Raw genomic sequence first — 14665 nt, 5'->3', positions numbered from 1 at the left:
AAAAGTTTGATGTTTAATATATACACGATGTTTCACACTCTTTATATTATGTACTGGGCGCATTTCACGGAAGAGTTTCACGGTTTACAGATGATTCCCTCCGTAGCTTCGCCCCACTCATCATCATTCACCCCGTGGATATGCTGTGATTTTTTTTGCTCCAAAGTAGGCCATACCGAAGACGCCTGCATTGTATGAGAGAAAAGAAGGAAAAGGAAGCACGTGCAAACACCAAGCAAAAAACGCACAGTGTCAACCCCTTACTTGTGTATGATGGAACAGGAAGCAGCGATTCCTGTTATGAGCTGCATGCAGCACACGGGCACACACACTGCCCCAAGTTCCTGGTAAACGTAGACGTCGAGCGAAAAGTTCTGCAATTTGAAGTTGACACGGGTCCTGCAGGCTCCCTGATAAGCGAGGAGACCTACCACAGTGTGTGGCCAACGAATGCCCCCAAACTTTCAAGGAAGCCACTCGACTTGCGCTCTTGGTCAGGAGAAGAGCTGTGTATTCTGGGAACCGCACGTGTTCAGGTGTAGTTTAAGTCAGACGATGGCGTGCTACTGTTGCTGGTGATGAAAGGAGCGGGATGCAGCCTCTTGTGACGAGACTGGTTCGCGCCTCTCCATATCCAGGTTCACAGAATCGACCAGATGGAACATCCAACAGACGAGATCAAGGAAGTCATCTCACGACACCAAGACGTGTTCAGAGAGGACATTGACGGCCACACAGGCCCCTTGATTCAGCTAGAATTGGAAGAAGACGCAATCCCCACAAGTTGTTAGACTTGACCTGTGCCTCTTGCCCTGCAGGGGCCTATGAAAGAACTCGATCACCTGCAACATCAGGGCATCCTCTCACCAATACAACATTGCAACTGGGCGACACCGCTGGTCCTCATTCGGAAAAATTATGGAACATTGCCTGTGCGGGGTGACTACAGGAGCACTGTTAACGCAGCGGCAAAGGCCTTCTACCACTTACAGCAGAGGTGTTCACGAGTTTGCGTGGCGGACGCATGGCAAGCGAGCACGGAGAGCAACTCGCAACAACTCGGCAAGCTACTGTGCCATCTCCATAAATGCTGGATCCACCAGCAGATTCCCCTGTGTCATCAGGGTTCAGCCTAACAGAAGAGCCAGGGCCACAAGAACCAGCGATGCAGCCGGACATGACAACGGCACACGTCCGCAACGACATCGCCAGCCCCCAGACCGCTACGGCAACTCCATCTAAGAGGAGAGGGATGTGAGGTTCTAAAACAACGCACTGCTGCTCTCGGCAAACAGGCGTGCCGCTGCTCCGGGACTAGCAGGCACCGGCTTCCGGTCACTCAGCTGCGCGACCAGAGCGAAAGGGATATTCAGTTACGTCTTCCCCTTCACGAAGGACACAGCGCACAGACCGCGCCTTTGTGAACAGGTGCCGTTTGAAAATAAAGCAGTTCGTACCCAGCAGCCGAGCGGTGTGGTTCTTCCCAAGGAACGCCACACAAACCCCGCAACGTAACAGAAATAGTTCTTACTTCATTTTAGGGTCAGTTTACTTTCAAAGTGCCATTACTCAGATGTCTTCACGTAAGATATTTTTTAAAGAGAAAGCTTCTTTTATTTTTTTTTTTCTGGTGAAATGGAACACTAAAAAGAGGGGGGGGGGTACATCTGAATCGTAGCTTCAGCACAAGTGAAAAATACGAAACAAAGTGTTGACAGTGAGCTCCAAGTTGTGTCCTGTTCTATTTCCTCCGATCAATATCAGTTGTGCTGTAGCTACAATGAAAAAGTTTTTTACAGGCTCATCATCACTGTTTACATTTAAGGGGGGACGTGGCAATGAAAACTATCTTTGTTATCTACAGAGATAAACTGATGAACCTTAGCATGCAGATGTGATATGTTGTGCTGATATCATGACTGAAATCGGTTTTGAGCTACCTTTTGTAGTTTTTGAGTTACAAAACTTGATAGACTCTCATTGTCGTCCCAAAATTAATTAATGAATTGGACATAAGTTCGTCAAGATTTTTGCGTAAGGATATTCACAAGGGCCCATTCTGTGCCGTAAAGCTATTCGTTTATTTTTTAATATTTAAATAAGCACACACAAAATCTGTTGAAATTTCTTGTAAATATTGTCTTACTAACAACTTTTACAAAAAGCCTAGTTATAAAAATCTGTATGACGTGCAAAGAAATATTGGCAGCTTTACAGCACTCATCAATGTCTCAGGATCTAAGTGCAGCAAACGGAATGGTTATATCTTTATTTGTTGTGAAATGGAACAGGGATGACTGACAGCAACTGTTCGAAAAATGAAAGCTGAGAAAATAGAGCTAAAAGCTAGGAAAATAGAACTCAGAAGGAAGCTGGTTTTATTTTTCTTTGGAGAAATGCAGCTTTGAGGCTATCTTGAGCTTTATCTGTCCCCTTTATGATGACGCCAATATGGTGGCACTGTGTTAAGGGAAAACTGCAGATTTGCATTTTAAAATGCGCAATTTTCTCATAGTTTTTGATGACAGCACACTAGTAAAACGCTTCTTTTTTTCAACTACTACTACTTATTTTGGTCGAATATTTCACCATGATGTATAAAACATGGTCTCAGGATTGCAGAAAAAAACAAAATTGAAAAATCGAACATTTTCACCAAATTTACCATTCCCATTGCCACGTCCACCCTTAAATGTTAGTGGCGGTTAAGGCCATGGTAGCATTTCACGCTCACCTGTCATTGCAATGCTGTGAAGTGCAGCCTATAGTGGAATGTGTCAGTAGTTCATGCTGTAGCAAGGTATCAGAACAAGCTAGATGGTATTCCATATTAAACTTGGGTACAGTGCAGGAAAAGACCAAGGGACAAAGAACCGACAAAGACGAGCGCTGACTTCCAACTAGTTCATTTTAAAAAAATGCATAAATGCCTGTGTACACGAGATAGTATACACGCTATACCACAACATGACAGCCAACAACACAGTGCATGGTGATCCACAAACCTACAAGAACACAACAATCATCCTAACCCGGACAAGGTAATTATGCATGGACAAAGTTTATGCATGCATAAATACCTATGTCATGTACATAGGTGTTTATGCATGTTTTTCGAAATAAAGAATTGAATTGAATTGAGTTTACTTGCAACAAGGTTGCGAGGAAGACCAGGAAAAGAAGCTGCATTGAGCAGTTTGAGGGGAACCTGTTGGAAGAACTAGTTGGAAGTCAGCGCTCGTCTCTGTCGGTTCTTGTCCCTTTGTCTTTTCCTGAGCTGTATGCAAGTTCATGCTGTGTTGTGCTAATTCAGGTTTCCATTTATATGTGAGCTGAACCCACTCTGTTCTGCAGGTGCACAGAGTAATTGCGTTGGTATGGTGGTGTATTTGTGAACTTCACTCTAGACAATGCACGTGATCACAGCCCAGACCGCCAACAGTAGATCCCACAATAGCTTCAAGGCACCACTACACCTCCCATGGCTGTTAGGCCAAACCAGGGTCAGTACTTGGCCTGACCGGTATCGCTTCATTACAAAAGATACCGTGTCTAGGACATTGAATTCCTCAGCTGTAGACATAGTAATCACTTATTCATTAAATGCATATTATGGTCAATTGACACATGAAGGCCCTTTGGAATGATTAGCAAGTGCCCCATAGATTTCCTGAGTGTCTGTATTGCAGTAGTTACACGCAATACGCTTCTGATGGAGGCAGGGCAACACCCCACTGGCCACAGCTGATCAGCAAATTGGTGGTTGTTTATAGACTGGCCTATCTGTCAAATGCACAGTGACCGCGCAATAGAGGAATGTCAAATACCACTTGCAGGACATCAATAATGTTGCGCTTTCTTTTTTTTTTTTTGCTGTAAATGCCTTTTACATTTTGGCATCATGGCTTCCAGTACCATCATAAGTAAAGATGTGGAAAGTTTGCATCAATCACATGCCAAATAGACATTCTAAAAGATTAGAAATGCCAGCACCATTGCATTTGCATCTTAAAAAGGCAGTACATAAGTGAAAATTACACTAAAGAAATGGAAGAGAAAGGGTAATGACCTTGTTCTGGACTTGCCCCAACTGCATTCACGTCAAGCTCTGCTTCCCCGAGAAACTTTGCCAGGCGTCCCATGGACACTACAAACTTTGAGAGAGAGTAAACGCAACAAAACCTCTCAGCATCTCACTGTGCCCGACAGAGAGCACTCAATCAACGTGCACTTGCCACAAAATGTCTTTAGTCAGCTGAAGACCCTGGAAAAATACCCAATCAGTATCAATGACATGAGCCTTATTGATCTTGCTTAACCAATGTCAAGAGAGCTAGGCCACTTGCTTGCCAATAATGCGTTGCTGTGAGCCAGTTGGTTTGTTTATATAATAGAATCCTCTTTCTGCTTTGCTCCATGCATGCTTTAACAGCCCTTACATAGAAGAGGACTAAATAGGTGCCATAAGCTTACACAAGGTTGTGCAATAGTATTGTATTGGAAAACTGATGGCCGCAGTTCCCGAGGCATGAACTGCGTCCACGTCGCCACGCACAAGTCCCTCTCCAGCCAACTTAATTGAAGTGTCATACGATAGTATCGTTGTCATGGCACTTGTCGACACAGGAGCCGCTGTATCCATAATTTCCATCAAGCTGTGCCGCACACTACGAAAAGTTCTGACGCCATTATCCGACCTGTCTCTTCGAATGGCAAACGCACAAAGCATAACACCTCTCGCAGCCTGTAATACACAGGTCGTTATCCAAGGACTTATGTATATCGTCGAATTTGTTGTGCTGCCCTTGTGTTCCCACAACATAATATTAGGCTGGGACTTCCTTGCAAATAATAACGCCATCATTGACTGCTATCGCGACAAACTCGAGCTTTCTGCACTTCGAGACGTTGCTGCTGTCGAAACTCCCCTTCCGTGTTTTTATAAACTGTCCGCATCCAACGACACAATCGTTCCTCCCTGGGGGGCTTTTCCCTGCTGTGCCTGTGCTTGTGCCTACTGCAGATGGCAATGTTCTCTTCACGTCCTCTGACCTGTTCATTTGCCGCAAATGTTCTCCACTGCTCGTTGCCCTCCTTACTCTCTGCAGTGGCGTCACGAAGACACTCGTTCATAACACACTGGTGTGGCTTTTACCTTTATTCAGGGGTGCTACAGGCGAAATAGAATTTGGAGCAATTTTTGGAGCAGCAAAATGTTGCGTTTGGAGCACAAAAATCCAAATTTGGAGCAGGTTACGAAAAAAAAAAAACGGAATTTTCTAGCACGAAATCCAACTTTTGGAGCAGTATAACAAATAAGGCTTACTTTTAGAAAAGAAAGCAAAAATACTTAAAAATCATTCAGCATCAGCTAACTCGTGCACAGTGCCCGTGAACACTGCTATTTCTATAAAAGCAGTGTGTTGAGCCACCCCACGGTGCAAACAATGACTAAGTCCACATTAGCATTTGCAGGGCCTGTCAAATAATTCGACAGGCACTGCAAATGCTAATGTGGACCTGAGAACCTGGCAACCTCGAAATTCGGGAGATTTGTAAAGCGGGAGCAAGTGGGGGTGGCGAAAAAAGGAAACTGGTGTGTACGTTTCGTCTATTTGTTTTTCAAGGCCGCAGAAATGCCATACACAACAGCTCCAAATGATTGCACATTAATTTGGCAAGTCACCCGAGCAGCAACTTCGAACTTTGATGCTAAGGGCGTGATCGCTGGCGCGCACGCTATCTCGGCAGCCCTCAGCGGGCGGCTCGTATGCCCTGGTACTTGCTGCGCTCTCAGTGCGAAGACACGTGCAGAAAGAGCATCTTTCCCTGGTGCGGCCGTATTCTCTTACACCGACGTTTTGTATAGTTACGCGAGACTGGATACAAAAGAGTTTGCTGCCAGCCTCACTTTGTATAACGTTACAATTTGTTGCTATCGCATTCATTGTGTCGCCCTTGCGGTGAAACTGTGACTTTCTTTCTTTTCTTTCACGGGAGGTTTAGGGTTAGGGTCTGCACGTCTGTATTGGATGATGATGCCCACACTGCAGATGACCAATGCGGCCTTTATTTCTCGCTAAAACTTGCGCAACTGAAAAAATTTTGAAACTGGTCGGGCATTTTGGCGCAGCGTGGCGCAATTTCAACAAATTTCACGGTTCTGGCTCAGCTTCGCGCAAAAACAAGGAATTGTATCAAATTGGCACAATTGGCGCAGCTGTTGCATCCCTGTTTATTCTACGGTGGATGCCTCGGTCACGTACAGCCGATCAACACCTTTCACATTTTTTGACGCTCTGGCCACTTCAATTTCTACAGACCTTAGCACACTGATCTGACCCTGCTGTTGATCAGCCACTCCTTGACGCTTTTCATCGCTCCATCGATGCCGCAACATCTTCAGACTGAAGCCAGCTGATCACCCTACTGCAGAAGTTCCGCACTTCTTTTGACAGCTACGCTTCTGGTCTCGGTCGCACATTGACCATTTCTCACAAGGTTGACACAGGATGCCATGCGCCTCTACGGCAACGTCCCTATTGTGTATCGGTGTCGGAGCGCTGTGTTATTGACGACCAGGTTGCTGACATGCTCCAGCGAGGCATCGTGCAGCCTTCCAACAGTCCCAAGTAACCACGGATATCTGCTGGCTGTCCACTACGAATCCAAATGTCCGGCCATTCAGATATCCAACATGGATAGCCATAGGACGTACTCAAAAAGCCATGTCTTGTGTGGCTGTTTCCTGAACGTCCAAATTGGATGTCTGCCTGAACATTCGGTTTTGAACGTTCACTGGCTGTCCATAAAGTGACATGCCAAGGACATGTGCATTTGCTGATCATTGATTATCCTAACATTAGAATGTAGTGGAAATATATATAGGTCTCCATATTCATCCTATAAGTCCAGATGACAATATGTAAAATTAAAAAAAAAACAGTACTATGAGATTTATTCAAATTTTCTCTCAAGGAACTACTGCAGTGACAAGCAAATATTAGACTAGATTAATATACAACTGGGCACGCATGTCCGGTTGTACATACTGTCACTCATTGTGGAAAGGTGACAACTTCTGTGTCTAGTCCAATGTGTGCGCTTCTTCCGGGCCCAGCAAAAAGAGGTTCAAAAAAGCTATTTGGCCCTGCATTTCAGTCGTTCTTTTCAATGGCTGCGCATATTTTTCTTTCATCCTGCCCAGCCACTCATTTATCTGCCAGAGCACTTAACTAATCAAGAACATATATTCTGTGGTGGGAGTAGCCACTAAATGTACTGCACTTGTTTACTTAAAGCATTCTAATAAATTACAGCAGTCCATGAACGAGGCATGCGCATTTGATTCAAGGATGTCAAATGCATTTCTTATTACTATTCCGTGTGAACTAAGATACAATGAGGATCCAGCGTGTCGTAGTCGTCAGCAAGTAGGCAAGCTTTCATGCACCAGCCTCGACACTTGGCAGCAAGCGGTGCCCCGCGCTTGCTCAGATTCCTCGAACGTACGCGTCATGCCCCTCTATGTTGGGAGAAAACGCGCATGCTATTGTGCCTATTGTTTCGAAACTCGCTTTACCAGCGGTGCACAGCGAGGGAAGGACCACGGGAAAGGAGGATGTCAGTGTAGAGCAGTCAGTGTCGCGTCACACGTACGTTGAGCCGGTCTCCGAGCGGCAGATTTTTTCAAGTGTGCAAGTGTTGACATCAGTGGCAACATGCAAAGTTACAAAGGAGGACTTTTCGACAGGAAACACCGAAATGCGGCACGAGCCCCACAACTGTTTTCGGCAGAGATCACCGCAGCAAGCAACCAGCAACCCCGTGCTTATTGGACTCTTGACTCACACGCCACAGATAAGGACACGTGTTACAAATGTCTTTTACGTCTCATCGGACTTTTACCTCTTTTAAGCACAGGTTAAATATTGTCCATCCATTTTATCAGCTGCGCGTTTCCATTTCTTTATTCGCTCACATATTCCTTGCTATTTACCGATAGAAGAGGCACTTGTGGTCGGTGCGTGTGCACTTTGTTTAGATGCATGTATACGCATTAGTTTTCCTCCTTCACTGCGTTATCATTACTCTTGTCTGTGTGTACGCATTGCGGTTACTAGAAGATCCGTGTGCTTGCTTGTTGCTAATAACTCCTGTTACTATGCGTGCAGAGAATGATTTTTGTCGTCACACAAGCGCAGCTGTGGACTGCGAGTTATGAGCCTTGATGTATAAGTTGACAATAAAGGTTTACTTGTACTGGAAAGCCCACATGGACCCCAATTTTTATAATTCATTAACAGCAGAACAGCTCCCATGGAAAACAGACAGGTCTCTGAGTAGTCTGTGTGGATGCGTCGTATGCAAGGTTTCTTGTACATGCACCAGCTTAAAACACACTATATGTGTGTGTGTGACACTATGAATGAGAGACGTCCAGCAGCACAGACACCATACTTTTATTCTATTGCACACGCACCTTTTCCTTGTCGGCTTCTACCAGCTGTCACTGCCTTCTTGCGTCACACATACATCCGCTGAAGAACCTGTCCATGTCCGTGTTGGCTGGCAGAGACGGATGTCGAGGGAACGTACGAATTTGTTACCTTTGGACTCCCAAGGTATGTCTGAGGACATTTGATGGATGTCCGTAATATCCAAAATCGACATCCCTTCGGACGTAGAATGGATATCCGTGGTTACTTGGATGGGCATCACCGGTCGTTCTTGTTAGGAAGAAGGATGACTCCATTCGCTTCTGTGTCGACTACCGACGTTTAAACAAGATTACCTGGAAGGGCGTTTATCCATTACCGCAAATCGACGACACCCTCAATTGTCTACAGGGAGCGGAATACTTTCTTCGCTGGATTTACGTTCCGGATACTGGCAAGTTCCTATGGAAGCATCTGATCGACCTAAAGCAGCATTTGTAACACCTGACGGGTTATACGAATTTACCGTCATGCCTTTAGGCCTATGTAATGCTCCAGCCACATTTATTTATTTATTTATTTATTTATTTATTTATTTATTTATGATACCTCAAAGGCCCCTAAAGGAAGGGGTTTTATATGAGGGGTGGGCATATCTACAAAAACAGTTCTTCTATGATGCGTTTGAAGATGGCTAGGTCGGAATGAAGCATTGCCTTGGTGGGAAGGTCATTCCAGTCCCTTGATGTCAGGTTGAAGAATGAAGAGGCTAATGGAATTGAGAGGATGATGGCCCCAATTTTATGAGGTCTTAAGTGAAACCTATGTTTATGCTACCTCGATGATGTAGTTGTCTTTTCCGCCGATTTCGACACCCATTTAAGTCGTCTCAAGCGCGTTCTCACATGCTTCACTGACGCAGGATTTCAGCTCAACTTAAAAAATTTGTAGTGGCTTAGCTCGGCTATGCCAGGATATGCGTAGCGTTAGCTAAGGTTCCGCTGATTATTCTTAGCTTTCCTGGTTGTCAAGCTTCTTCGCTTTTCTGCGCCGCTTAACAGCATTTGCGCTCTCCTTCTCCATGGCTATACCACAGTGGCAAATGCCAGCCAGCCGTTCTGACAACTGACTAACCTGTCCTTCCACTTTTGTTTTCCTCCTCCTGCTCCCCGCTATATGTATACCTCCACTGATACGCCTGCGCAACCGCGCAAAATGAGAGGTGCTATCAAACAGGCTCCGGTGCTGCGTCAGACGGCCACTGCGCAACGGAGGCACACAGCTGGGTGCGTGCCGGCGCCAGTGCGTGTGCCGCAGCTATGACGTCACTCCTCCGGAATGTGCAGACCGGTGAGGTGCGTGCGGCGGCAACGGCCCTGGTGCGCCGTGTGACGTCACTGTTCCTCGCGCATGCGCAGCACGGCTTTCAGACTACCACGCGAAACTGCTCCACCTCGGCCAGTGTAGCTAACGCTATAAAAAATGTTTCGGTGCCCGAAAGCTCAACATTCTTGGACGCGTATTGCGGGACGGCATTTTTCCAGACCCAGCCAAGTTCCATGCAGTCACCGATTTTTCAAAACCAAAGAACCTAACGGAGCTTCGAAGTTTTGTCAGCTTGTTGTCATACTTCAGACACTTCATTCGACATTTCACCTCCATATGTGCACCTCTGACAGACCTTCTTAGCGGCGACAAGGACCTTTCTGCTTGGTCACCAGCCTGCGATGACACCTTAACCAAATTACGTCGCCTGCTAACTTTGCCACCCATCCTTTGCCACTTTGATCCTGCCTCTCCGACGGAGGTTGACACTGATGCCACCTGCGTCGGACTTGATGCTGTGCTTGCGCAATGAAAAACAGGGTTCGATGAATATGTCATTGCCTACTCAAGCCGAACTCTGATGAAAGCCAAGGCTAACTACTCGGTTACCGAGAAAGAGTGTTTAGCCATTGTTTGGGCCCTTGAAAAAGTTCGCCCTTACCTGTATGGTCACCCATTTGACATCACTGACCACCACGCCCTTTGTTCGCTATCCACTCTTAAGGACCGGTTGACTTGCTCGCTGGGCACTGAAACTTCAGGAGTACGACATCCACGTTTTTACAGATCCGGTTGCAAGCACTTGGACGCTGACGCTCTTTCTCACTCATCGGTATCGGATGACGGTGCTTGCCTATATGCCCTTGAGCCTGCACTTGCATCACCCGCCCTGCGCAGCATGATGACGGAGCAACGGAAGGAACCCTGGATCAGTGCCCTCATCGGCATCCTTTCTGATCCTGTCACCTCTTCATAGTTTCGTGGTCTCCGCCGCCAGGCTACCAACTTTTGCATTTGCGATGACCTTCTTTATCGATGCAACTACCTTTCCAACGGTTGCAAGTGGCTTCTTGTGATACCCCACCATCTCTATGCTGCTATATGCAACGCTTTCCACACAGACCCACAGTGCACACATGCAGGTCTCTTCAAGACCTATGCTACGCTACGACTCCAATTTTATTGGCGTGGTATGTATAACTAAGTGCGGAAGTTCATTCGCTCGTGTGCTCAGTGCCAACGATGAAAATTACCTCCCGGACAAGTCTACCAATCATAACCTCTTGCCTGCCCTAGTCGACCCTTTGATCGTGTTGGCATTGGCATATACGGACCGCTACCATCAACTCTAGCAGGTAACCGCTAGATTATTGTTACGATGGACCACTTGACACGCTATGCCGAAAGAGCCACGCTGCTGACTGCCACAGCCCGTGACGCAGCAACGTTTCTGTTGCGACATTGCGTTGTGCGTTATGGGGCCCCTCGCAAACTCCCAAGCAATAGAGGCCATGCCATCCTTTCCAACACTTTGAAGGACAACACTTGATGAATGCCAAATCGTGCACAAAACAAGTACAGCGTACCATCTGCAAATGAACAGCATGACAAAGCGCTTCAACCCCACTTTTGGCGATATGCTGTCAATTTATGTCGCCTCTGATCATTCATATTGGGACCAGTTTCTCCCTTTCATCACCTATGCTTACAATACTGCGGCGCAAGCTACTGCTGAATTTTCCCCATACCTTCTTCTATACGGACGAGAACCCTCAAATACGATTGTATCATTCTTCCATATAAACCTGATGAGCCCGAAAGTACCCCCTTATCCGAAGATACCTGTCATGCTAAAGAATGCTGCCAGCTTGCCCGCTCCTTTTCTACAGAGGACCAGTGGCAACAGCAATCCCATCCCCCTGGCGACCGTTAGGCCCCAACTTTTTCCCCTGGCTCTTTGGTATGGCTTCGGGTACCTGCTACTGCACCCGGCCGCTTCACAAAACTTGTTGCCAAATACCTCAGACCATGCCGAATTGTGGAGCAAACGTCCTCCGTCAATTACCTCGTGGAGCCCATCGACAGATCTACGCTATCACGGCCGCCAACTTGTCCACGTCTCTCGCATTGAGCTGTACTACGACCCAATAATTGTGTCCTCACTAGTGGTGCAGAACTATCGATGGTACTATCGATACTATTGATAGCTGAGTCACTATCGAACTATCGATGGTAAAAAATACTATCGATAGCACTATCGATAATAAAAAATTTGACGGTACTATCGATAGTATAAAATCAACAGCACGAACTCATTGCAGAATAAACTTGGTTCCCCGCACGCGAGGTACATAGTGGAGCCGGAGGAGCAGGCTGAAGGGCAAGAAAGTTGACATGCTTGTGTTATTCACCTGAGTGCTTTGCTGACACATGATCATAAAGTCAAACTGTTCAGCTGTAGCGGAAAGGAAGGCGTTACATGTAGTGGAACTGCGTGGCTTCAAATTTATATTGCATTTTATGATTTCAAAAAAAAAACAAACATCATGAACTAAGTTTGTTAATTGTAAGGTGCAACTGGTTGCTTTTGGAAGTGAATTTATTGATGGACATATCCCGCCATTTTCCCTGCTGAAATAATTTATTTCTCTCGCCAAGAATTGCTTATAAATTAAGCGAAGCTGATAGTAGGCTTTCTCAAATGTTTTGGCAATATGACCGGGCAGCAACAGCATCATTATTTACACCACCGTCGATAGTGTTGTCTCGTGGTTGTGACGGTGAAGAATGCCGCAGCAAGGCTGGGAAATACAGAGCTTTTTATTTGAACGAACTTGTTCCCAGAAAATCAAAACTCAAAATACAAGCGATACACGCTGCACAGTGATAGTGGTGAGAACAGTCGTTGGCCGTCGAGTAATCTGATCATCAGTGGAACACGTCGTCTTTTATACATTAGTCATCGAACCTTCCAGCGTTATCGCTGGTGCTCACGTAAGCTCTCGAAGTAACTTGTACTTGACTATTCGCGTCCGGCGCGTAATCTTAACAGAATGATCTCAAACAACCGTGAATCTTCTCAAACATTACGGTACGGTTCGCGTCAAACGTTGCTAACAGTCTTTGTGGTTGAAACCCGAATACATGAAAACAAAGCAATAAATATGCGTGACAGTAATATCGCTAGCAATATTAACCATGGTACTACCGATTGCACTATCGATAGTTCGTCGATAGTAGTACTATCGATAGTTTGTCTGCACTATCGATAGTTTCAAAAAAACTATCGATGCTCAATTTACTGATAGTTCTGCATCACTAGTCCTCACCCCAAGTCGCCAGGATGGCACCTTTTTCTGCGGAGGGTGATTTTAGTGAAGAAGAGTGGCTCAGCGGCATCGCTATCGGCACGAGCTTGTGGTTGCTGTGCTTGCCGAATGCTACTGACCGCTGCTCGTTCTCCTGCTAATAAACCTCTTAGCAGTAAGACTAAAATTCATTTTCATACCTTGCACCTATGTAGATCCCCTTCAATCAAAATGTTCCTTGTTAAACACAATACACTGTTTGCACCAGAGTTCTTCAATCATACCAGTTGCAAAACTCTGTTCCGAAATCCGGACATGCCCATGGACAAATCTACAGAGGATAGCAAATTGACGCACCACCTGCAAGCGACGGCAGAAAACACACCATGTTGCCACGATTGCTGCAGCCTTTGCTGTCATTGCACAACTGGCTGTGGCAAAAATGAGCCCAAGTGCTACTTTCAAGAAAGGTGGTAGTGTTCTATGGCTGCAGTATCATCCGCAAAATGTAAACCACAAATGTAAGCACACTGCTCGCTTCATCACTGCGGTGGTGCTTGTGGGCTTGTGCAATACAACACACAAAATTGCCATTTATTAGCTTGTTTTTTCTGGTGATGCCACAGCCCAACAGACCTCCGCAATTTCAGCCAATGACGTGTCTAGATTTTGATACATGGAGCCTATGGGGAGTCTCGCAACTCATATAACTAAAGAACTCTAGTTTGCATGTCACTGGGAGCACCCTTGAAAGTCCACTTCTGTTCAGACCTACAGCAGTGATGCAGTTTTCTTTAGAACCACTCTCACATTCCTCAAATACTGCCTCACTGTGCATTTCGGAATGAAAAAAAAAAAAAAGATATATATATATATATATGCAAGAGGCATGTGATGAAGGATGTTCTCCAAACAAATTGTGGATGTAAGTGTACAGGGACATCATCATGGTGCCACCCCTCTTTCAACAAATTTGGTTCCACACGGCACACACAACCTGTCAGGTGCTGCAGTATTCCATGTAGCCTTTGAGGGCCGATTTTTTTTTCGCGAAATGTGTCCCAAAAATGTGTACTCTTTTATTGCTGAATTAAATTCTTCAGACGAATCTATTTAAGAAAAAAATTGTCTAAAATTTTTTGGGGTAACCGTAAAGTGACAAAAATATCTTTTGAAGGAAAGACGATTACTTTTAAGGGCTTGTTTCTTGGTTAGAGACAATATTAATGAGCCAGTTCTCATAAAAATATCTTTTGTGTTGTTACATGCACATGGTTTTTTTATGAGTAACAGCAAGGCAAATTCTAAAAAAAAAAAAGATGTATACGACTGTTAAAAAACTATGCGTAGCAATAAACGTCTGTGTAGATCACAGACATACAAAAATAAGTGCACGAAGTGGTGTCAAGTGGAAACACGGAGGTAAAAAAGCCACTTTTTATTCAATCTCCCCGCACAGGCTTTTGAGATGTCACTGGCTCATCAACATCTGAATTTTAACTCGTAAGTAACGCCTCGTATAATAGACTGACGTCTACTGAATCAGATTCTGATTCGCCAGTCGAGCGGCGATTCCTCCGAATAGCCGCTAGG

General features: G+C 45.5%; 1 protein-coding gene across 1 annotated transcript in view; it reads right to left on the bottom strand.

The window, feature by feature from the left end:
- LOC119382421 (multidrug resistance-associated protein 1) overlaps positions 1–14665 on the bottom strand; it is a 351316-nt gene that overhangs the window by 159475 nt on the left and 177176 nt on the right. Inside the window, exon 15 of the mRNA XM_037650116.2 lies at positions 4070–4154. Coding sequence (XP_037506044.1) covers positions 4070–4154 — 85 coding nt within the window. The remainder of the gene's footprint in view (positions 1–4069; positions 4155–14665) is intronic.

This window comes from Rhipicephalus sanguineus, chromosome 2, assembly GCF_013339695.2.
Source record: "Rhipicephalus sanguineus isolate Rsan-2018 chromosome 2, BIME_Rsan_1.4, whole genome shotgun sequence".
Lineage (NCBI taxonomy): Eukaryota > Metazoa > Arthropoda > Arachnida > Ixodida > Ixodidae > Rhipicephalus > Rhipicephalus sanguineus.
Note: the sequence above shows the minus strand (reverse complement) of the source record. Positions and strands in the feature narration are given on the sequence as shown.